Source organism: Choloepus didactylus, chromosome 23, assembly GCF_015220235.1.
Source record: "Choloepus didactylus isolate mChoDid1 chromosome 23, mChoDid1.pri, whole genome shotgun sequence".
NCBI classification, from domain to species: domain Eukaryota; kingdom Metazoa; phylum Chordata; class Mammalia; order Pilosa; family Megalonychidae; genus Choloepus; species Choloepus didactylus.
In genome coordinates this window covers 11,357,860-11,382,679 of record NC_051329.1, presented here as the reverse complement: position 1 = coordinate 11,382,679, position 24,820 = coordinate 11,357,860, and the positions used below count along the sequence as shown (strand labels likewise).

General features: G+C 40.0%; 2 protein-coding genes across 4 annotated transcripts in view; one reads left to right on the top strand and one right to left on the bottom strand.

The window, feature by feature from the left end:
- ACAD10 (acyl-CoA dehydrogenase family member 10) overlaps positions 1–19,643 on the bottom strand; it is a 59,713-nt gene extending 40,070 nt beyond the window's left edge. For 2 of the 3 annotated variants that reach the window (XM_037816753.1, XM_037816755.1), the window contains exons 1-5: positions 19,508–19,643; positions 16,178–16,381; positions 10,418–10,566; positions 8,639–8,833; positions 6,518–6,676 (exon numbers count right to left, since the gene is read on the bottom strand). In XM_037816753.1, the coding sequence (XP_037672681.1) occupies positions 6,518–6,676; positions 8,639–8,833; positions 10,418–10,566; positions 16,178–16,364 (690 nt within the window). In that variant the 5' untranslated portion in view covers positions 16,365–16,381; positions 19,508–19,643. The remainder of the gene's footprint in view (positions 1–6,517; positions 6,677–8,638; positions 8,834–10,417; positions 10,567–16,177; positions 16,382–19,507) is intronic. The other variant, XM_037816754.1, reaches the window with a different exon arrangement.
- Positions 19,644–19,695: 52 nt separating this feature from the next.
- LOC119519206 (BRCA1 associated protein) overlaps positions 19,696–24,820 on the top strand; it is a 31,461-nt gene continuing 26,336 nt past the window's right edge. Inside the window, exons 1-4 of the mRNA XM_037816756.1 lie at positions 19,696–19,961; positions 21,706–21,867; positions 22,556–22,754; positions 23,883–24,072. Coding sequence (XP_037672684.1) covers positions 19,880–19,961; positions 21,706–21,867; positions 22,556–22,754; positions 23,883–24,072 — 633 coding nt within the window. The 5' untranslated portion in view covers positions 19,696–19,879. The remainder of the gene's footprint in view (positions 19,962–21,705; positions 21,868–22,555; positions 22,755–23,882; positions 24,073–24,820) is intronic.

The following is a 24,820-nucleotide window of genomic DNA, read 5'->3' as shown; positions in this document are numbered from 1 at the left end:
CCTTGTCACTTGTACCCCCTTTATCCGTTTTTGTTTTTGTTTTTTAACTTTAGAAACTTGTAATCACAGAGGCAACCCCCTAATGGAAATGGAGGAACTTGAATCAGCTCAGAACTAACCACTGACTTGTTCTTGTTAGCTTGATTCTAGCATAGTTCCACTCTTTTATATTTGTAAATTGTTTCTGCTTATACTTGCTATTGAGATGGTAATAACTCCATCTCTCCTTGTTTGAATCCATAAAAACCTTGAACTCCTTAGACTGGGGAGACAGATTTTTAGGCCAGTAGGTCATCTGATCTCCTGCTTCCTGCCTAGCAATAAACTCTTTCTCCCTTTGAATCCCAGTGTCGTGGATTGGCTGTTATGTGTATCGGGCAGAGAACCCACTGCTTTTGTCCAGTATCAAATCAAGTAAAAGGCTACTTAAAAGCAGGAGAATCCCCTGGCATTTGGCTGGCCCCTCCCCCACCCCTCACCAGGTCTGCTCAGAGCCGGCCCACGCTCCCACAGTGGATCCCTAGTCCTGGTTCCAAGAGAGCAGAGTAACCCTCCCTGTGCACGCTCTGGGAGCATGTATGTCTGACCCAACCTGTCTGATATTGGCCTGAGGGACTCAAGGACCCTGGATGTGACCTGCCTGTAGAATGCTGTGGGAGAGCAGTCATGTCATGCTGCCTGGGGCAAGGGATTGCTGGCTGTAGGACACACAATGCAGTGCCTGGGACTCTGAGGAAATTGTTCCTTAGGGAAGAAGGGACATTTGAACTGTGTGAACAGGGAAATTCCTAGGGCCACATGTGCATGCCTAAGACAGGACAAATCATGCACAGAAAGGATCAGGAGGTCCCTATGCTTTGGCCTGGAGCTATTCTCCAAGCTCATTGTATGGATGAGCTCTGAAGGAAAGCATTTGCACAGCTCAATAGGCAAAGATAGAGGAAAGGTTCTTTTTGTTGTTGTTTTTCACTCCTGGCATTCAAAGAAAGCAGTCAAAACACTAGCTGAGTATAAACTTAGGATGCCTCAGAGTCTAAATTCCAGCAGTAACACATTAAAATATCAGCATATCCAGGTTTCAACAAAAGCTTACAAAAGCATACAAAGTAACAAGAAGAGATGGCCCATGCAAAGGATAAGAATAAAGCATTAGAAGCCATCAGTAAGGAAGACCAGATCTGGGACATACCAGAAAAAGACTTTTAAAATGGTGTTAAATATGCTTAGAGAGCTAAAGGAAAACATGGATAAAGAAAGGAAATCAGGAAAACAACAGATGAACACAAAGAGAATCTCCAGAGAAATGGAAATTATGAAATGGAATGAAACAGAGCTGAAGACCACAGTAACAGAAATTAAAAATTCCCTCTAGGAGTTCAACAGCAGATTGGAGAGGGAAGAGGAAAGAATCAGAGAACCTGAAGATAAGACAATTGAAATCATTAGGTTTGAGGAGCAGAAAGCAGAGTCAAGAAAGTAAACAGTGCCTGAGGAACCTGTGGGACACCATCAAGCATACCTATATATGCCTTGTAAGTATCTGAGAAGGAGAAGAAAGAGGGAAAGGGGCAGAGACAATATTCAAAGAAATAATGGCTGCAAACTTGCCAAATTTAACAAAAGACATGAATATACACATCTAAGACACTCAACAAACTCCAAACAGCATAAACCCCAATAGACCAACACTGCGACATATTATAATCAAATTTTTCAGTGCCAGAGAGAAAGAGAAATTCTGAAAGGTGCAAGAGAGGAGCAACATGTCATGTATAAAGGAACAGCAATAAGATTAAATGCCAATTTCTCATCAGAAACCATGGAAGCAAGAAGGCTGTCATATTAAAAGTGCTGAAAGCAAAAAATTGTCAACAAAGAATTCCCGATCTGGAAAAACTGTCTTTCAAAAATAAGGGAGTGTGGAATGTGAAGAAAACTGTTTAAATTTTTTAAAAATTAAAATAAAACAACCAAAATTCCAATGGCCTGCTTTGAAGAAATGGAAAAGCCAATCATCAAATTTATCTGGAAGAGTAAGGGGCCCTGAACAGCCAAAAATATTTTGAAAAAGAAGAATGACGTTAGAGGACACACACCGCCTGACTTTAAAGCATATTACAAAGCTACAGTGGTCAAAACAGCAATGTACTGGCATAAAGATAGACATATTGATCAATGGTACCAAATTGAGAGTTCAGAAACAGACCTGCACATTCATGGTCAATTGATTTTAGACAAGACAGCCAAGTCTACTCAACTGCGAAAGAACAGTCTCTTTAACAAATGGAGCTGGGAGAACTGGATATCCAAATCCAAAAGAAAGAAAGCGGACCCCCCCCCTTCTTTTTTTGTATAAGATGTATATCCCCTTATACAAAAATTAACTCAAAATGGATTAAAACCTAAATATAAGAACCAGTACCATAAAACTCTTAGAAGAAAATGTAGGGAAGCATCTTCAAGATCTTGTGGTAGGCACAGGTTTCTTAGACTTGACCCCCAAAGCACAAGCAATGAAAGAAAAATTATATAAATGGGACCCTCCACAAAATTGAATACTTTTGTGCATCAAAGGACTTTACCAGAAAGGGGAAAAGGCAGCCTAGTCAATAGGAGAAAATATTTGGAAGACACATATCCAATAATGGTTTAATATCCAGAATATATAAAGAAAGCCTACAACTCAACAATAAAAAGACAACCCAATTTAAAAATGGGCAGAAGACTTGATAGACATTTTTCTAAAGAGGAAACACAAATGGCTAAAAAGCACATGAAAAGATGTTCAACATCACTAGCTACCAGGAAATTGCAAATCAAAACCACAATGAGATATTGTTTCACACCTATTAGAATGGCCATTATCAAAAAAACAGAAAACTACAAGTGTTGGAGAAGATATGGAGAAATAGGAACACTTATTCACTGCTGGTGGGAATGTAGAATGGTGCAGCCACTTTGGAAGGCAGTTTGGCAGTTCCTCAGGAAGCTAAATATAAACTGCCATATGATCCAGCAATCTCATTACTAGGTATATACTCAGAAGAACTAAAAGCAGAACATGAACACACATTTGCACAACGATGTTCATAGCATCATTATTCACAATTGCCAAAAGACGGAAACCATCCAAGTGTCCATCAACTGATGAAAGGATAAAAAAAAATGTGGTATATACATATGATGGAATATTATTCAGCAGTAAGAAGGAATGAAGTCCTAAAGCATGCAACAACATAGATTAACCTTGAGGATGTTATTTTGAGTGAAATAAGTTAGACGCAAAAGGACAAATGTCTATGATCTCACTAACATGAGCTAATCATAAGTAAACTAAGAGTTAAAATCTAGACTGTAGGTCACCAGGAAATAGAATGTGGGTAGAGAATGGGGAGCAGATACTTAACATGTACAGAATTTATAAGTAGGATGAATTTAAATGTTTGGAAACAGAGGTGATGGTACCACAATATGATGAGTGTAAATAACAGCACTGAATTATGTGGGTGATTGTGGTTGAAAGGGGAGGTTTAGAGTAGAGTATGTCACTAGAATGAAAGCTAGAAGTTAAAAACAGGGACTGTATAACACAGTGAATCCTGTGATTAATAGTACAAATATAAAAACATTCTTTCATGAACTAGAACAAATGTATGTCACCGTTACAAGGAGTTAATAATAGAGTGGTATATGGGGAAAATGCATCTACTGCAAACTATGGACTAAACGGACTATAGTTAACAGTAACGTTTTAATATTCTTCCATCAGCAGTAACAAATGTACCACACCAACGCTAAGGGTCATTAATAAGCAGGGGATAAGGATTATGGGATGTGTTGGGTTTTGTTTTTGTGGGTTGTTTTTGTTGTTGTTTTTGTTTTAATAATGAAAATGTTCTAAAATTGATCGTGGTGAGGGATGCATTAACTATCTGATGATTCTGTGAACCAAAAAGTGATCATATACTTTGGATGGATTGTATGATATGTGCATATATGTCAATAAAACTGCTGAAAAAAATAAGTAAGGGAGGAATTAAGACATTCCCAGATAAAAAGCTGAGGGAGTTTGTCATCATTAGATCAGCCCTTACAAGAGATGCTAAAGAGAGTTCTGCAGGTTGAAAGGAAAGGACACTAAACCAAAAACACAGAAGGAAATAAGGATGTCCTTATGACATCCTTAATAACATGGGCAAACAGAAATATCAGTACTATTGAATTTTTCATTTGAAACTCCACTTTTTACTTCCTACAGGATCTAAAAGGCAAATGCGTAAGATGTAATGATAAATCAGTAGGTTTGGACTCATAACATACAAACTTGTAATTTGTGACAACAACTACATAAAGGCGGGGGGAATGGATGGGTATAGGAACATAGTTTGTGCATACTATTGAAGGAAAGTTGGTATCAAAGCAAACGAGATTGTTATAGATTTAGGATGTTAAATTTAACCCCATGGTAACTACAAAGAAAATATTGGAGAATATGCAAACTCATATAGAGACAGAAATTAGAGTACAGGTTGCCAGGGCAGGGAACAGAGGGAATGGAGAGTTAATGCATAAAGTGTGTAGAGTTACTGTTTGGGAAAATGGGAAGTTTCAGTAAGCAGGTGGTGAGGGTACCACAATATTGTGAATGTGATGAATCTCACTGAATGGTATCCATGGGAGTGGTTGAGATGGAAAAGTTTATGCTGTATATATGTTACCACAATTTTTTTTTACAAAGGAGCAACTTGAGAGACTATGATAATTAAAGCAATACATAATCCTGGATGGGATCTAGCAAGGGGGGAAAGAAGGCTCAAAAGGACATTATTAGGACATAAGAATAAATTGGAAATTTGGAATGTAAGCTTTATATCACTGTTAAGTTTCTTGAACATGATAACTACATTTAAGTTGATTACACAAGTGAATATCCTTGTTCTTAGGAAATGTTCATGGCAGAATTAAGTGTTCAAGGCACATGATGTACACAACCTATATTCAAGTGTTCAGAAAATGGACTGATAAGTAGATAGACACTCAGAGAAATAGATGGATGGATAGATCGAATGATACAGCAATGTAGTGAAATGTTAAAATTGGTGAATCTGGCATCTGGGAAATAGGGGTCTCCTGGTTTGCTGTTGCTATCAGAATGCAAAATACCCGAAATGGACTGGCTTTTACAATGGGGATTTATTAGGTTATAAATACACAGTTCTCAGGCCATAAAAGTATCCAGACTAAGGTATCAACAAGAGGATACCTTCACTGAAGAAAGGCCAGTGGCATTCAGAACACTTCTGTCAGCTAGGAAGGTACGAGGCTGGTGTCTGCTGGTTCTTTGCTCCCGGGTTCTGGTTTCAAAATGGCTTTCTCCAAAATGTCTCTGGGCTTGTCTCTTAGCTTCTCTCTCTCGGTTCTCTGCTTGGTTCTCCTGGGGCATTTCTCTGTAAGCATCTGGGAGTCCTCTCTTAGCTTCTCTGGGGCAAACTCTGGGCTTCATCTCTTAGCTTAGTATCTCCAGACATCCTTCTGTCTGCATTTCCCAGTGTCTCCAAGAATTTAGGTTTGTGTGGGCTCTCAGCTCTCTTAAGAACTCCAGTGATCTCATTAAGTCCCACCCAGAATGGGCAGGGTCACACCTCCATGGAAATGATCTAATCAAATGTCTCACCTACAGTTGGGTGGGTCACATCTCCATGGAAAGATTCAATCAAAAGGTTCTACCCTGGGTGATGAATGCACAACTATATGATGGTACTGTCAACAATTGATTGTATACCATGGATGATTGTATGGTAGGTGAATATATCTCAATAAAACTGAATTTAAAAAAAAGGTTCCACCCTAATCAAAAGTCTGCCCCCACAAGATTGCATTAAAGAGCATGGCTTTTGTGGGGGACATAATAGATTCAAACCAGCACAAGGGGTATGTATGTTGGAGTTCTCTTTATGGGGTTCATATTATTTTTGTAACTGTCCAGTAAGTTTGAAAGTATTTCAAAATAAAAAGTTAAAAAAAAATTATTATAGAGTCCATACTACTCCCTCACACTGAGAGGGCAGAAGATTGTAGTGCTACATCCACCCAGTCCTTACAGACCCATCAGCTTAATAATAAAATCCAAACATGGAGAGCTGGACCAAGACTCCCTCTCACCTGGCTTCTCAGGCTTCAAAGTCATGATGGTGGGGTGGCCCATGTGGCCAGAAGTCTGAACGTCACCCCAAATGTCTTAAACCTGCCTTAATCATCTTGTTTATCTCTTTTCTCAAACTGCCTCTTACCACGTTTGATCTGCCTTGCATCCCACTGAAAACACAAGCAGCTAGTTATATAGATTTCATAATTAATAAAAAATGAGGGGGCTATGGCCACATGAGGGGAAAAACCATTAAAGAAAACTACAACCATGACTGTAAAAGGACTGCAGAGAAACACCTACCCCAGTGCCTGGTACACAGTGGGGGTTAAACAAACTGGGACTGTTAATGACCCTCATCATGACCGTTACCTTCACGGTGTGAAGACCAAGGCTGGCCGCTGCTTTTAGATTCGGTCCAAGGTCGTCAAGAAAGATGGACTCAGAGGGCTGCACACCAAGCTGCTCCAGGCACAACTCGTATATCCTGGGGTCTGGCTTACAGATCCCCTCTAGGCAGGATTCCACGACCTGGTGGAAGGACAGGAACAAGGGATGAATGTCCCTAAGAGGTGGAACTCTAGTAAATGCATGGCGGTATATTGTTTGAACAGAAGAGGACAGTTGAGATTTGTTAAACCAAGTCATAACTCAAGAGCACTATGTGAACCTAATTAACCCTCGATTTTATAATAAGACTGTTGCCTTTTTAAGTTGAGTGTTTTGAAAATACTCAGCTACAACCTGGGGGCAAACTCAGAGAACCCAAGTTCTGGTTCAGACCCTGTGACCTTCTGCAAACAGCAAAGACCCAGTGGGTCTGAGTCCAATTGCCTATAAAATGGAAATAAGAGTAGCTGTCCTACCTATCTCAGTGGTTTTTGGGAAACTTAAGCTTAAATGAGTTCCAAAATGACAAAGCATTTGGTAGTGTTAGATATTGTGGCTACACCGAGCAGAAGAAAAGCTGCACATCTCAGCTTTATGGGAAGTATTTCACTTTTTTTTCCAGAAAGAAGGCACTGTTTACTGCCGCAGAAATAAATATGACCTTACTGTCTACATTTCAGAGGTTAAAAAACAAACAAACAAAAAATACCATACTTTACACAACTAACTCCCATGGGAGGGCTGACTTACAGACTGTTAGTAATCAGCAATGAAGACACTGTTATTTCATGCTAAGAGCTCCCGCAACCTGACAGCCTTGCTGCAGCCATCTATCCAGTTGGAACCAGGGATGTTTGCTGAGGGTTCAGGAGCACCCTGAAAAGGCTGTCTCAGAGGCAGGCTAGCTCTGATCCAGTAACCTCCTGGAAGTCCCCTCTCATGTGGTCCAGGGCTTACTCTCCTATAGGGTGGGCCTAAGACAGCCATATAGGCCTATAACCAGTACCCTCTGGTCTCCCCTAAGAATAGAACAAAAGCCCTGACTCACTCTTCGAATGATCCAAGGTCTGCAAGTAAACAGATGTCCACCTCTATCCTTTTATTCCTTGTCTCCTAAGGATCTGAGCGAGCTAAAAGACGACCAAGAAGCTCCTCCTCACAAAAACATCAACAGTGAATAGCAGAGAAGCAGGGCATTTCAGAAACCAATCAGTGTATCATGGTGGAGGAAAGCAGCACAGCTACTCCAGTTGAGACAAAGGACAAAAGAGGAGTGAACTCAGGGGCATGGGGCTTCTCACAAGGTGAATTACGTTTTGAGGAAGGGAAGAAATTTCTTAAGATTTAAGCTTGGTAAGATCCCTGGCCTTCTCTTTTCATTCTCTTTTGCACCTGACAGTATTAACCTGTTTAAGGTTTCTATTACCTTCTAGTCAAACCAGGAGTTGTGGAAACAAGGGCCAGTGAATAAAAACATTTTTAGTTTACCAAGGATTTGTTACAGGAAGACAGAGGGAAAGCCTCCTTCTTAAGGTAGCATGACTCAGGCAAGCAACAGCAAGAAATCACAAATAGAATCTTAAGTCTGTATTTCAGGGGTTCTGATATCAGACTCATCTGTGGAGCTTTTCAGAAATACACAGGCCCACATCCCACCAAGAGCTACTCAACTGAAATTTCCAGGGAAAGAAGCCTGAGCATCTGTACCTTATAAATTTGCAAGTCATACTGATTGTAGCCAGAATTGAAGACTTTTCTTTTAATCTCCCTGGTCCAATTAGGGGCATAAATACACATAGGAATAGATAGATCCAGGCCTAAAGTACAAGAAACATGCCACTTTCTGGAATCAAACCAAAGTACCTCTCCCAAGAATGGAAAGAAACAGAGCTCTGTTAATGAAATATACAACACTCTAGTTACCAGAGAAATCTCCCCCCATGAATTCCAGAAGCAGTAAGGTCTCTCGGTACATTTGGTGAGATGTTTCCCAGTTATACTGAATTGGCAATCCATGGATGAATGGGCAGAGGAAAGCATCCTTCTCATAATCTGTTGTGACGGAGACCCTGTTTCGATAGCTTGGGACCGCTTCAAGCTTACCACATCAAATTGTTTCCGGTCCAGGGGCAAAAAGCTTTTCCCATTAGGAAGATAAAAATTATTGGTCAAGAGTGCAGTCCGAAGGCCTTTCGCCCGAATCCAAGTTATGGCCTCAGTCATCACTGGGAACGGCTTTGCAACTTGTTCACAGGTGAGCAGAGACCAAAACGAGTCCACTGGCACGGAGGTCTCTGCCTGGCAGTGGGAGAGGGGAAAGCAGAACCAGTCATCAGGGGTAAGAGTAACAGAAAAACAATCTGTTCTTGGCTTCCCACTGCTGCCTGGTTGTACAGCACAGACCACTGGCTTACTGCCTGAAGGAGCTGACCCCTCAGCCCTAGTTTTGAACTTTGCAGATAATGTTTTAAAAGTTACTTAGAATTAGAGCTACAATGGCTAGGAAATGGAGCGGTTTGTATCAATATACCGGTTAAGTGCATTCTTTATTTCTCTCATGGCTTGCCAATTTTAAAAAAGCAGAACACCACAGAGAACACATTAAATTCTAAAAGTATATTAAGTAGATGTAATCTGCTCTGTAATGATCCAGAAGGAATTTAAAGATTTTGTATTGTCTCAGGATCACCATTATGAACTTCAATTTCTGAGCAATTTTTTGCTTTAAAATTCAGTTCATCTTGGTTGTGAAAACTCTTATTTTGTCATATGTTTTGAAATTTGCGAAGGCAAGTTTACTATTATATATATTTTTATAATAGCATTGTTGAGATATAATTTATATACTATTGAAATGACCCATTTAAAGTGTACAATTCAGTGATTTTTAGTATATTCACATAGTTGAGCAACCATCACCACATTCGATTTTAGAACATTTTCATCACCATAAAAAAAAACCCTATACCCATTAGCAGTCACTTCCCATTTCTCCCCAACATCCCCAGCCCTAGGTAACCACTAATCTCTCTGTCTCTGTGGATTTGCCTATTCTAGACATTTCCTATAAATAGAATCAAACAATATGTGGTTTTTTTGCGACTGGCTTCTTTCACTTAGTATCATGTTTTCAAGGTTTATGACAATACTTTATATTTTAGAAAGGTGTCTGTGAGGGTTGCATGTGTTAATATATGTAAAAGCTTAGCATATATTGAAAAAATTTTCAATAATATTATTGCTTTAAATAAACTTTTTGATTAAGCCATCATGCGGATGGCTCCTGGGTCTCAGATGTACAACATCTGCTAGAGGGAACTCAGTAAAGGGTATTTTTATTTATTCATATATTGAGTTAAAATTGAGTAGCTGGGACCAGGTTCTACATGAAGTTTGTGAAAATAATAAACCTCTGGAAAATTCTGTGTTTTGAACTTTCTCCTAGGGAAATAACCATTTTCTTTTTTAAAAAGAAATTTTAAAAAAGGAAAGACTGACTTTGGTACACAAAAAGGCAATTATAGAATAAGTTATATTGATTATAATAAGGTATGAGTGATCTTTTTCTACTCTCCTCCTAGATTAATGACCTATCTTCTATCATTACTTTCATGAAAAATGGCAAATATCCCACCTCTTTTTAACGGAATCATCTGAGAATGGTTTTGGGACTAGAAAATTAATAAAACAAATAAAATGATGCCAAAACAGAAAAAAAAAAATTGAGTAGCTGGGGATGGGAGAAATAGCTCAAAAATGTATAATGGGTTATTAGGTTTTTACTTCTTTATTTGCAGTTTAACCAGCTTAACAGATGAGTGCTTCAGTCACTTCACAAGGCAGAGAGAATAATACAGCAATACAGGAATGTTTATTACTCACCATTTCAGAGCACAGTCTCCCAAATTCTTGTAAGAACTCCTCTGTTGTTGTCTCTCCTCTCATAAATTTCATCCAGGGTCCCTTTTCCCCACCCATGATCAAGGCCTTCAGTATAGTTCCAGAAGGGATATGATTCTGCACCTCCCATTCTATAGGAAGTGGAATATGTAATAAGTGAAATACAGTTGACAAATGACTGAGGTTTGGGAAGCTTAGGAGAATTACCATACCAGTTCCTGTGACATCACTGTGGTGCCAGGGTGAGTTCTATTGGGAATTTGGGGAAATTCAGGAAATGCAGTACCTCAGACTGAGACATCCAAAGGAATAGTGATAGAAATGTGTGTGACTGAGAGGACACTGCCGCCAAGCAAAGGTCCTTACCCCGTCCTTGAGGTGACCCTGGACATTGCATTATGAATTTTCTTCCTTGGTTTCTCATCAGCTGGGTCATTTACATTAGGTACTTTACAGGGTCCTGACTACATAGTAAGGAAATGGATGAGGCAATAAGTCAGATTCTGATGTTTGGTAAAGAAGCCCTTCATTTTAAAAGCTATAGTAATTCTTTAAGGCAGTGGAGCTGGTACACTGAAACATTCATTCGGGGAATGCTGTCTTTGTAGAATAACGAAATTTTCTATCAGCATAGAACTAAGGCAGTGGATGAATCAGCTTTTGTGTAATACTGGGAACACTTTGGTAGGGTTGTTTTTTCTTTCTATAATATAGCTGCTAGCAGGCAAAAATGTATATACAATTCATAATTATATATCTGAGACATAATACATACCTTTTGTTTTGAAATGAAAATGGCTTTATTGTTTTTTATGATTATGAAAGTAGTGTCTGTCCATTAAAAAGGTTCTGGACAAATGACAAGCAATCCTGTTCTTCAGGAAAAAATAACCAGTGTTAGCAATTTGGAGTATGTCCTTTGAGAACAGAAAGTCTTTTTAAACTCAATCCAAATAATAATAATACTTTAATTTTAGAGCTAATCTGAAGTATACAGCATTTTTTACAGGCCCAGGTTTGGCAAGCATGTGAAAAAACAGGCACTCTCATATATTGTTGATGGGAGTGTAAACTGATATAACCTCTATGAAAAGAAATTTGGCAATTTCTGACAAAATTTTAAATGGCATACATTGACCTAGCAATTGCACTTCTAGGAATTTCTCTCACAGATGTATTTATAAAAGTAAGCCAGGATTACAAGATTGTGCAGAATTACTTGTAATAAAAAATTTTTTAACGTCTATTAATAGAGGACTTGTTCAATCATTCATGGTATATCCATATAATGGAATACTACACAGCTAGACCAAGGGTTGGCGAAGTACAGCCCATAGGCCAAATCTGTCTCCCATCTGTTTTTGTAAATAAAGTTTTATTGGAACACGACCACACTCATTAGTTGACTGTTGTCTATGGCTGCTTTCTCACTACAACAGCAGAGCTCAGTAGTTGTGACAGACACCAGATGGCCTGCAAAACCTAAAATGTTTACTATCTAGCCCTTTATGGAAAAAGTTTGCTCACCCCTGACCTCAGCCTATACCTGATGACATGAAAAAGTTGCCAAAATAGTCTACTGAGTTAAAAAAAGAGAAAGATATGGAACAGTTTGTAGAGTATGATCCAGTTTATATTTTTATACACACATGCACACGCACATATCATTTTTTGAAGGATAAACAAGAAACTTTGCACAGTGATGATGACTAAAGTGTGGAACAAACCAGGGTGGGGTGGAGGTGGCAGCAGGAAACTTACCTTTGTGTTTTATACCCTTTTAGTACTGACTATTCAAAAATATGAGGTTAGCATAGTTGGGTTTCAATATGGAAAATTTTTAAGTTAAGTCCCGATTTCCCACCATCACAAAAATAAATTCTCAGTGGATTAAATACCAAATTAAGAAAAACAGAACTCTAAAACTATAGAAAAAATATATAGAACAACTTTATTACCTTGAAGAAGGAAAGGCTTTCTTAAATAAGACTCAATCTCAAGCCATGAAGAAAAACACAGATGTTGATTGCATCAAAACTGAAAACATGGGTGTGACAAAAAAAAAATAAAAACAAACACCAAAAATGTTATGAACATGATTAAAGACAAGCCACAGAAAGGGAGAAAATCTTCCCAAAGGATATAACAAACAAAAGGTTATTGTTGCAAATCAGTAAGAAAAAAATGGGCACAGAAGAAGAAAACGGAATGATCAATAAATATACAAGGACGGAGGGAGGGAAGGAAGGAAGGAAAGAAGAGGGGAAGGGAGGGAGGAAGGAAGGAAGGAAGGAAAAAGGCCCAACTTTGCTGACATTCAAGAAGATGAAAATTAAAAGAACAGAGAGAGGAAAAAGAGCACATACGAGATAGCATTTTCATCTATCACACTGGTAAAAATGTGAAAGTCTGACTATATCTTCATACTCCCTGAATACAGTGCTAAATTGTGTTAAACTCTGGATTTTTTGTCATATGTGTACTATTTTAATATAAAACTAGTAGCTGGAACAGAAAAGTAGACCAAAAACCCTCAGAGTTCACTCAGCCCTAAAGTTACAGTACCGTGGCTGAACTCTAAACTCCTTGCCTTGCAGCAAACTCTCTGGGCCCCATTCGAAGTATTTGGTTAAGATCATTTTAAAAATATAGTTCAGTTTTTCCAATATTCAGATGACAATTCCTTACATTTATTCAGTGATTAATTAATAAAGCACCGTGTTGATCATGAAAACAGAAAAAAAACACCAAAAACTAGTAGCTTAAATTGGGCAAACTTTTTCTTAAAAAGACCAGGCAGTAAATATTTTAGGCTTTGAGTTGCATAAGGTCCCTGTTGCAACTACTCAGCTTTGTCGTTAGAGCACATGCAAATGGGCATAGCTTTCTTCCAGTAAAACTTTATGAAGATTGAAGTCTGAATTTCATATATTTTTCACACGTCAGAAAATATTATGCTTCTTTTTATTTCTTTCAACTATTTCAAAATGTAAAAACCATTCTTAGCTTGTGGACCGTACAAAAACAGACAGTGGGTCAGATTGGGCCCCTGGGCCATAGTTTGCCAACCCCTGGCTGAAATGTAAAAAAAAAAAAAAATAAGTAAAAATATGATATCTGAGGTGATCTTAATTGTAGTATTTGCTTATCAACTGATCCTTAATTTAGTTTCTCTGAAATAAAGAACATTAGACATGTCAGTTTAAAAAAAAAAAAAAAAAGCAAAAACCAAAACTAGGAAAAAGTAGATTGTATCACTATTTGTTCATTCATCCATCTGTCACACATTTCCTGAATGCATGACTGACTGACTGACCCACCTCTGAGCTGGACACTAGAAAAATGAAATGAATAAATCCCAGTTCTGTGCTCCTAGGCTCTAAGAGCCCTGCAGAGGATACACAAATGTATCCAAATGCTAACTAAAACACCCTTGGTAAAGGATTAACTAAACATGGGGACATGCTATCCAGGGGCATTCTGCCCAGGGAGGATGTCAGAGAAGTCTTTAAGTTAAAAATAACTAAAAACACAAGTTTCATTGACAGCTTGCAAGATTCCAGCCATTCTGCTACGTTACAGCCCATTTAAATTGTCATTTAAAGTATGAGCAGTGTTTGAACAGGCAGAGGAAGGTGGTTGCCAGGAGGAGAACAGAAACTGCAAAGGCAGAGGAGCATAAATGTGTTTGACATGTTTGGAGAACATCAAGGAACCCATGGCAGCTGAAATGTGGGCATGGGGTGGAAAATGATGTGACATGAGGACAAGAACACCAATTGAGGGCTAACTGTGAGAGGCTCCAAATACGTTGCTAAAGCCCCTGGACTTGATGTCAGCGACAATGTGCAGGCATTTAAGGATTTGAAACAGGGGAGTGAAGGGACAAGATCTGTGTTTTAGAAAGGTAATTCTGGTGGCTGCGTGGAGGACTGTGTAAAACCAGAGCCAGGGGGGCAGGGAGAGGAGTTAGGAGGTTACTGTGATCATTCAGGTGAAAGACGATATGAACCTAAACTTGGGTAGAGGAAGTGGGAGCAGAGAGAAGTGAATAGGTGCTCAAGATATTCTTTAGAAAGTTGAGAAAATTCTTGTCTCACAAACTTTATGTTCTTTGTAAAAGAGGAGATTCAGTTGTCTGCTGAATATGAAGGCTTGGGGTAGGGATGAGGATCCTGGGGAAGTGTGATGACAGTTTGCACCAGACCCAGTGTAAATGGGAGAGGAATGAGTGGAGGAATAGAGAGGCTGCCAAATAGCACTGACAGATCAGCTGAGGTTGGCACTCAACAAACAGCACACATAGCCAGTCTGTACAACTGGGTAATCTTTTCAACGATCTGGAAAGGCTAGAAGCAGGGGCATAGAAAACCTGTGCTTGGGTTGATTTAGGGTGGAGAACTGGCCTGCCAGCCACTACATAAGTCAAAAGGATAGGGACAGCTGTTTGGCCCTTTTTCCTTCCTGCTGGCTGGAATGAAAATGAGATGGCAGGTAGTGGAGCAGCCAAGACAAACCATGAGGTAAAATTGGAAATAAAGAGTACTCACAGCAGAACAAGATAGAAAGAGCCTGAATTACTGATACCATGGAGCAGCATACCAAGTACCTGAGCTTTTATGCGCAAGAGGAATAAACGTCTATCTTGTTTAAGTCACTGTTACGTTAACTATTCTAAACCAAAACTAATTTAACTAATGTAAGTTGAATAAAAAGTCCAAACTGAGTAGGGAAAAAAAAGTAAACCCAAGAAGGAGCTGATAAAGAGACGAGAGAGGATCAAAGAAACTAGAGTTTTGACCTTATAGGAAGTTTAGAGGGAGGTTGTTGTGCCGGTTCGAATGTATTGTGTCCCCCAAATGCCATTGTCTTTGTAGTCTTGTGGGGCAGACATTTTGGTGTTGGTTAGATTTGCTTGGAGTGTGCCCCACCCAGCTGTGGGTGACGATTTTGATGAGATGTTCCCATGGAGGCATGGCCCCACCCATTCAGGGTGGGCCTTGATCGGTGGAGCCATATAAATGAGCTGACTCAAAGAGAGGGAACTGAGTGCAGCTGTGAGTGATGTTTTGAAGAGGAGCAAGCTTGCTAGAGAGGAACATCCTGGGAGAAAGCCATTTTGAGGCCAGAGCTTTGGAGCAGATGCCAGCTGCCTTCCTAGCTAGCAGAGGTTTTCCAGACGCCATTGGCCATCCTCCGGTGAAGGTACCCGATTGCTGATGTGTTACCTTGGACACTTTGTGGCCTTAAGACTAACTGTGTAGCGAAATAAACCCCCGTTTTATAAAAGCCTATCCATCTCTGGTGTTTTGCATTCCGCAGCATTAGCAAACTAAAACAGATTTTGGTACCAGAGAAGTGGGGTGCTTTTGCTGCTGAGTTTGCAAATACCAAACATGTTGGAATGGCTTTTTAAATGAATAAGGGGAAGATTCTGGAAGAATTGTGAGGAGCTTGATAGAAAAGGCCAAAACTGCTTTAAAGAGACTGAATTTTGATCAAAGATTTTGAAAAAAAAATTTAGCATTCACAATTTCAGAGGAAACTAAGACTCAGAGAAGATGAATAATTTGCCCAAGTCACACAGCCACTAAGTGGTGCTTGGAATTTCATTCAAAAGTCAGGGCATTACCCAGTGGGATTCGCTGCTGCTCAAATGTTCCTCTCCATCTCCCCTTACCACCCTTCACTCCCCTGCCACCCACCCCACTCTCAGAAAGTGAAACAGAATGAAGAGCTCACCTGCAGCCACTTTCCCTGGAGAAGGAATGAGAACTCCGCCCATGTCAAAAATCACTGCTCTGTAGTTTCTGCCTCCAGAATGCATCCATCGGTGGACTTCCTGGGGCCTGCACCAGACGTGTTTCCAGATGGCTGCCCTCCAAGCCCACTGGAGATGTGAGGACTGGAAAAGACTCCTTATGTACATGTTGAGGCCAAAGCTGCCTGAGAAGAAGGTACAGGGTATAGCTTGTGTTATCTTCACTGCCTCCAACCCAGATCTCTGTCTTGGAGCTCAGGAGTGCCAACTGGACATCTCCAACTGATCTCCAACAAGCACCTCAAACCACATCCGGAATTAAACTCAGTATCTAACCTCTCCCAGACTACTGCTTTTTTCCTAAGTTCCTTAGCTCAGTAAAGAACTCCAACCATCCACCCAGCTGTCCAAATGAGAAAACTCTACCTCTCTCCATTTTCACTGCCATCAGCACTTATGATACCACCATCATCCCTTCCACCACAGATCATTGCAGTAGCCTAACTGTTCCTCACTGCCTCTCTTCTAAACTTACTTTCAAAACGTTCACATACACACACACACACACGTAACAACACCTAGATTCAAACCTGTAGAGAAGCTGAAAGAATAGTATAATGACCTCCCATATACCTGTTACCTGGATTCACTAATTATGCATGTGTTAGTTTTATATATACATATACATGTTTTTATATGTATATATCACACACACTTATAGCTGTGTGTGTTGTGTATGTGTAGAGATAATAAATGCAAAATGTTAATAAATGGTGAATCCAGGTGAAGGGTATACGGAAGATCATTGTACTGTTCTTTCAATTTTTCTATAGGGTTTCAAATTTTTCTATAGGTTTGAAATTAAAAGTTGGGGAAAAATAAAAGAATTCAGGCAAGTTCTATTTGCATTCTTTTCTCCATGAAAATCTTTTAAGCTTTTTACATGAATTCTATAATTAAAAAGCTTACTAAAAACAGGTTAGAGCAAACCAGGTGTTAATACAGCCCCATGAGTTTATGGAGAGTCATTTCAGTGCTATAAGGACTTAATCAACTATATAAAAATCTGCAGAAGGGAATCTTAAGCAGTAAATCTTCTAAAATAGTTATAACATGTTTCTCATGTAATTGGATATTTGCTGAATTTGGGAGTGAATTTTGAAATGAAAAAATTTAGGTTGATTTGCATTTTCAGTTTCACTTATGTTCCTAGGCCAAGGCCAAAGCTTATGATGAAAAGAGAAATTTATTTATAGGCTCGTAAAACTGTCAACACATTTTATGTCAGAGCTTAATAGAGATGAAAAGTGTCTCAAGGGCCTGAAGGCCTGGCTTAAACCTCAGAGGGCACTGTCCTCCATATATTGCTGCTAATGGATAATTGGGCAGTGCTTCCTCGAATGGCTTGCTTATCCTTCCAAATGCAGATGACAATTCTGTTCTAGGCACCCTCCAAGATTCAGTCTCATACCTCCAGGCCTTGGTACTTGCTTTGCTCACCAACAGGAACACTTTTCCCTGCTTTATCTGCCTGCTGAACTTCCACTGATTTTTACATCAAAGCCTCAGGTTTACCTCTGTAGATAGAGGCTTTTCTTTCTTTTTCCATGCAGACTCTGGTTCTCCCCTTCTTTATCACTCCTTCGGCACACCTTCAATAGAGCACTTACCCTATTCCACAGTAACATTTCATGTTATCTCTTCCTATAATTGTAAGCTCCTAAGGCAATGACCACGTTTTATGCCTAGGTGCATAGCATGTGCTCAGTATAAATACGCATTGAAAGGATGACTAAACTGGATGAATTAGAAAATGGGGGGAAACAGGACAGGCTTAGTGGTGGTAGCCACAAAGAACAGCACTATGCCCAACTTGTCCATCACTGTTCACCCTTCTGTACATTAAGAATATTTGTCTTCTCCTTGCCTCTCAGAATGACATTAGCATGATAGTGTAAATTTGTTACCTAATTTATGCTTTCAAAATATGCACACACAGTGTATGCTGGTATATATTAAAGAAATGGTTTCATAAAGAGATTAAGAATGTTGGCTCTGGAATCAATTGCCTGGGTTCAAATTCTAGCCCTGCCACTTAATAACTATGAGATCCTGGGAAAGATTCTCCCTGAGCCTCAGGTTCCTCCTCTGTAAAATGGGAATAATCATAGTACCTATCTCATAAAGTTATTACCATTATGAGATAAAGTACCCAAAGCACTCAAGTCAGTATTTTAGCATCCCATTAAATGTGATCTGCTACTGTACATACCACAAAGAGTTCACAAGAGGTCTCATGTGCATATAGCATATTCAGTTTCACCTAAATCATTGGTTCTCAACCAAGGGCAATTTGGGGACATTTGGAAATGTCAGGTGGGGCTTACATGTGTAGATCTATATCCTACAATGCATAAGACACCTACCCACAAAGAATTATCAGGACCCAAAATGTCAGTAGTGCTGAAATTGAGAAATCCTGACATAGTACACTGAAACATTTTAAAGGGTACAGTCACAAGCTATATTTACACAAATATATGGTCATGTTACACACACACACACACACACAGGCATAATTTCTACACAAGCTCAGAACGTGCTGTGATACATGTTAGCTACTGTTATAGCATATGCCTAGGATAGCATTTTTTCATGTATATGCTATATAATTGTTGACTGTGGCTGTCAATATCTTTGTGCTAAAAGACAATCTGACTTACTGGAAAGAATGACTACCTCAGGAAATAAGAATATATACAGAGGCCGTGGCTCTATATATATTTCGTTTCATCCTCACAACCGTGGGAAAATATCCCAATTTTACAGGATGACTAGTTCCAGATCACACATCTGGTGATGAAAGTCGCTCTGTAATGGCAAGAACTGTGTTTATCTTATTTACCGATGTTTTCTTAGCGTCCCCAAGTGCCCAGTTGAACATGTGTCATTTGTCTTGGGGTTGGGATTAGGACCAAATGTGTCTCCGGCACAGTGCGCTCAACGACCCACCGCCCTAATCTTAATAGCGTCAGAAACCCTAGCATTGGAGTCCTTATTCCCCATAGGCCCTCAAGAGAAGCGACTTCACCTTTTCTGGCCTCAATGTACATATCTGTAAAGGGAGACTGCTACAAAGCAACCTAGAGCGAGGCGTCAAACACGCCAAAGGAGGCAAGGGCGTTCTGCATAGTGCAATCCTGGGACAACTCGGAGACCTCGCCGAGGGCCCCTCGCCGCTAACCGAGGTGGGCTGAGGGCGAGGCCTTTCGAGCAGGGAGAGGTTAGTTCGGGCTTGGTAGGAAACCCACCACTCGGCTTCCTGGGAGCCCAGCGCCCGGAACACTCTCGGGGTCTCTTCTCCCGGACCTCCTAGGACAGTCTTCCGGAAGGCACAGGCTCACCGCCGCGCAGCCGCGCCGGTCACCTGACCACCTTCCAGTCCAATCGGCGTACGCGTACGTGACCCCTCGTGTAAGCGACGGCGGCCGAGAGGCGGAAGTGGAGGTCGTCGTGGTTCCAAGAGCCGCGCGAGGAGCTGCTGCTGCTGTGGTGGTGGTGGTGGCGGCGGCGGCGGCGGTGAGGTGGTGGCGGCGCTGCCGGCCACAGGCCGCCCGGCCTCTCGGCTCGCCTCCCAACCTCGCCTGAGCCCGCCGGAGCCCACGCCGGCCAACACCTGCCCTATGAGTGTGTCACTGGTTGTCATCCGACTGGAGCTCGCGGAACGCTCGCCGGTCCCCGCCGGCTTCGGCTTCAGCGCCGACGGTGAGTCCCCCGGCCTTCCCTGCAGGTGGCTCCTGAGCTCGGGAGTCTCGCCCTTCCAATATACCCGCCCGGGGAAAGGCCGCGGCCAGGTCTTTTGTTTCAGGGAAAGCTGAGAAGAGGTTGGGATGTCCCTCAATCCGTCTTTCCTTAAGAAGCCTTCCCAGATGTCATCTCTGGGAAGTCCTTCCCGGAACCTCGCTCCCTATGTCTTCCCACGGGCAAGCTGTTTATACCTGACGCGTCTCCCTCTCCTCCCTGGCTTGGAGTCGATTGTATAAGTGTTTGTCTCACTTGGATTTCCTCTGGGCTTCTCGAAGGCAGGGAATAGATCCCCAGCGATAGTGACGATTTCAGGTTTAATTAGATTGTCTCTCTTTGGAAGAATACCTCTTTAGACGCCTTGTAACAATACTAATTATAACTACAATTTGGGCACTTCTGTAACCCAGCACCATACCAAACACCTTGTGTGCGTTACCTTTTTTATCTTTACAACAACCCTATGAAGTACATGGGTGGTATTCTCTTTTACTTACTGGAAAACCGAAGCCCAGTGGTTAAACGACTTGCCTAGGATTACGTTTAAGTGGTGAGACTGGGATTCTGACTTAGGGAGCTGGACCTGAGAGTCTGAGCTCTACATCACCAGTCACACAGCCTCCTTAATGGGGAAGGCAGCTATGACTCTGTTTCTTGGGTCTCAGATAATTACCTGCGAGTCATATTGACTGCCCACTTTGTGCTGGCACTGGAGCTTGAGTTGTGTCAGAATCTGACGTGGTCCTTGCCTTAATGGCACCAGCAGTTCAGTGGAGGAGACAGATGAATTACATAATTACAGAATAAGTATAGAATTACATCCATGGTAAGTGCTGTGAAGGAAAGGAGAAACAGTTTGGAGAACTATTATTTAGAGTTCTGATCTGGTTGTTTTGAGGAGGGCAGTTGGGGCAAATAGGGAAGGTGTTACTGGAAACTTCCCTGAGGAAGTGCCCTTTGAAATTGTGGATTGAAGGTTGGATATGCTTTAGTGTGTTAAGAGCACCTTCCAAATGACAAAGTCATCTCTTGAGTTCTGAAAGTCAAGTAAGTCGACATTAGTCACAGATGGACATCTACATAAGTTAGTAATTGATTCACTTATTCAACAGATTTTTTTTTTTTCACTGTGTTTTAGGCACTGTGGTATATGATGGGCAAAACAGGTTTGGTCCCTGCCTTGACAGAGCTTATATTAAGGCTATCATAGTAGAGTATCCAAATTCTTTTAAGATCCTTTTTGTGTGATCACAGTGATCACAGTTTTTCAGGCCTAGATTTATAGCATCAGGCTAACTCAAGGTTTAAGTAGCCAATCCTAAAAGTTTTTGAAAGCTTTATTTATTAATGGGCTTGATCCCTTCCTTTGGGGCTCAACATGGAGTTTAGCTGTAAGGTATTACTAAAATGTTGGTTTATCTGGGTGTAACCACTGTTGAACCTTCTTTAAAACTTTGACTTTCATTGATTTATTTGAAAGTACATGGTTTCCATAGACCAGCCCTGCATTTCTGAGTTTATTGCACTCATATTTATTGACTGTCTCCTGAGCACTGCAGGAATCCCAGAGAAGAGTGAGATGGACCCTACAAAGACATGTTGGGGGTGGGCAGCAGAGAGAAAAGGAAAACCTGTTGTTGGATTCATCCAGAATAGAAAGGCACTTGTTTTGTTATCAGATATTTATCATTCATGTGTTCTTTAGCTGGGGAAATGTCTGATGAGACAATCAAAAAGAAGACACTAGCTTCAGCTGTAGCCTGTTTAGAAGGGAAGTCACCAGGAGAGAAAGCAGCAATCATACATCAACATCTTGGCCGTCGAGAAATGACAGACGTGATCATTGAGACCATGAAGTCCAACCCAGGTATGCTTTCTAAAACCCTGGACTTTCTTTTGTAATGTGAGCTCCTGGTTGCTTGTTGGTTGTTTTATACATGTTCAAAGAGCCCATGACTTTGATCTCTAGCAAACATATCTTTCGCTCCCTGGTGTGCCTTATATGAAGTTGTCAAGCCACATTTCAACATCTCCAAATACTCTAAATTAATCCTAACAAGCGGGTTTGGTAAGTCTATTCCATGGGAGAGAGCTACTTACCATAAAGGTCAGTGGCAGATGATAATGAACCCAGATAAACATGCTGTGCCCTCCCCTGCTCTGCCAACTTTTTCCAGCTAGGGGTGGATGTGTACCTCATCTCCAGCCCAGGGGTGGTCAGAACTGATAGGATAAGTTTTCAAATTTAATAGCTCAGTGTGTCCCATTTAAGAGACCATGATGGAACTGACAAATATATGGTATTTATAATATAGTACTGCCAAATATAAGAGCCGTCCTTAAGTTTCTGGTGGGTGTTAATGAGATTTTTATGGAGCAAAGAGAGATTTCAAGTTGATATGCCCCCAAACTCAACTGTTCTGTTAAAATAGTTTTTGTAGTATATTACAGTTTCTCTGTCAAAGTTTATCCTTCTGACTTAAAATTTTAATCTGGTTAGTTCTTCAGCATATTTCCTATCAGTTTATAATCTGCTTATTTTTGATTTGTGAAAGATAAACTAAAAGCTACAATGGAAGAAGAAAAGTCTTCAGAAGCATCCCCCACTGCACAGAAGAGTAGAGATCAAAGTAAAGAAGGTGCAAATGCTAGTCCTGATTCTCCATCCAAACAACTTCCAGACCAGATTTCATTCTTCAGTGGAAATCCGTCAGTTGAAATAGTTCATGGTATTATGCATCTGTACAAGACAAAGTAAGAAAAACCTTTTTCTTTTGATTTGGTCTATTTTTTTTGCCTCAGGGCAGAGAAAAGTCTCTTGCTCTGAAGCGAAGTGGATCTATTAAGCTTCAAAAGGAAAATACTTTCATGTGTTGCATGTTAAAGAATTCTTAGATGTTCTACATTTATAATCTCATGGAGTGACTCAAAGCTTACGAAAGAAACATGCAGATGCTCTTAAGAAAATAGCTAGGAAAATATTCTTTTTGCAGGTGGGCATGAAAGGGGATTGGGGAAGATAAAAAAGATAAGAAAAATTATAAATGATCCACAACATCATTATAGTCTCATATCCCCACCAAATCTTTACTAAAGCTGCTGAGAATTCATTTAACTCAAGACAATTTCATCACCTCCTTTTTTCCCTTTTCTGTTGTCCAAACAAAGGCTGCTAGAGGTCAAAGGAAAGAAAGCATTTGGCTAGATGAACTACACATGGGCCATCAGCTCCTTGGCTAATTGATAGCTGATCTCATATAGGCTGTCCTTACCCTAGTTTGTTTGTCAGGGTCCCACAGGGAAGTGAATATTCAGGTAGCCATTTTGGGCCACAGCTGTTGAAGTGAATGTGCAGCATTTCAAAAGTGAATTACACTACAGGAGTTTCAGCTCCATTTCCACCCTATTCTGTAATCTTTGAAGAGTCCCATTTTCCTAGTTTAGAATTCTTTCTTCTATTTAGAGTCATTCTCTCTTCTAGACCCTTTTACTGAAATCCATAGCTAGAGTTGTGCCTGTAAGTTTGCTAATAACAGATTATTGTTCAAAAAGTAATGAGAATAAAAATAACTAATAAGCATCTGCCTAAGGCAGATTTATGACTGTCACAGGCCTTTTAACAGATTAAAAATTCCGGTGGGGGTATAATACAGAACATTTTAAAGCTTATCTTAAACTCTGTTGCAGATATGTTTAAGGGAGTCTGCATTGACCCATCTAGTGTGTATTTTCAAGTAAAATAACAAGCTGTTGAAATTGATTTGTGAACTATTACAAGTTTTATTTTTTCCTATTTTCTTGGACATAAAAGTTGTCTAATTAGTGATGTCTGAACTAACCATACCTCATCTATTCAAGACAGTCTAATTATTGTCTTATTAGTAAGATGACCTCCTTAAAAGAAGATGTGAGGCGCAGTGCCATGCTGTGTATTCTCACAGTCCCTGCTACAATGACCAGTCATGACCTTATGAAGTTTGTCGCCCCATTTAATGAAGTAATTGAACAAATGAAAATCATCAGAGACTCTACTCCAAATCAATATATGGTGCTGATAAAGTTTAGTGCACAGGTAAAAGTTAAGATATTAAAAATCTCTTTGCCACAGAAACTGTGTTTTTAAAACTGTATGATGCTAGCTGTATGTGATTTATAACATTTTGCATCTAGGATTCTGGACATACATGTCTTCCAGGGTACTGTTGTAATTCTAGATATACTTTTGAATTCATTAGCAAAAAAGGCAATTCTAATTCATGCCCATAATTTTTGTAAATTGGATTGGGTATGAAATCTAGTGTTTGGGGTTTTTTTTTGTTTCACTTTGTTTTGTTTTTTAAATCTAGTAGTAACTATTTCAGTAGAGCTATAGTTCCCAACTTTTTGAAGGTGATACCGTATTATTATTTGCCGTTATAATACTGCGCCCCTGCTTCTTTCATTTTCTTTTCAAAAGGTGCTCTTTGGCACATTTTAGAAAATAAAATCTATTTTTAAAATTAGTATTTTAGTGGACAGCAAGAATTTTGTGACGTTTCTTCAAGTATTAAAGATGCTTTAGAATTCTGGTTGGAAATTAGTGCAGATTGGACTAATTCTGGTTGGAAATAGACAGAAATACTGAAAGAATAGTGATATTTTCAGTTTTTAAAGATGCTGTGTATTGTAGCAGATATGTTCTGATTTACGAAGGTGTTGCCAGCCACTCAATTTCACTTATTGCATTAGGCAGCACTTTCCGTGAGCCTCAGTTATAGAGATATTAGAAAGGTATTCCCTTGGGTTTGTATACTTACTCTTGTTAGGATGTGTCTTTTTAT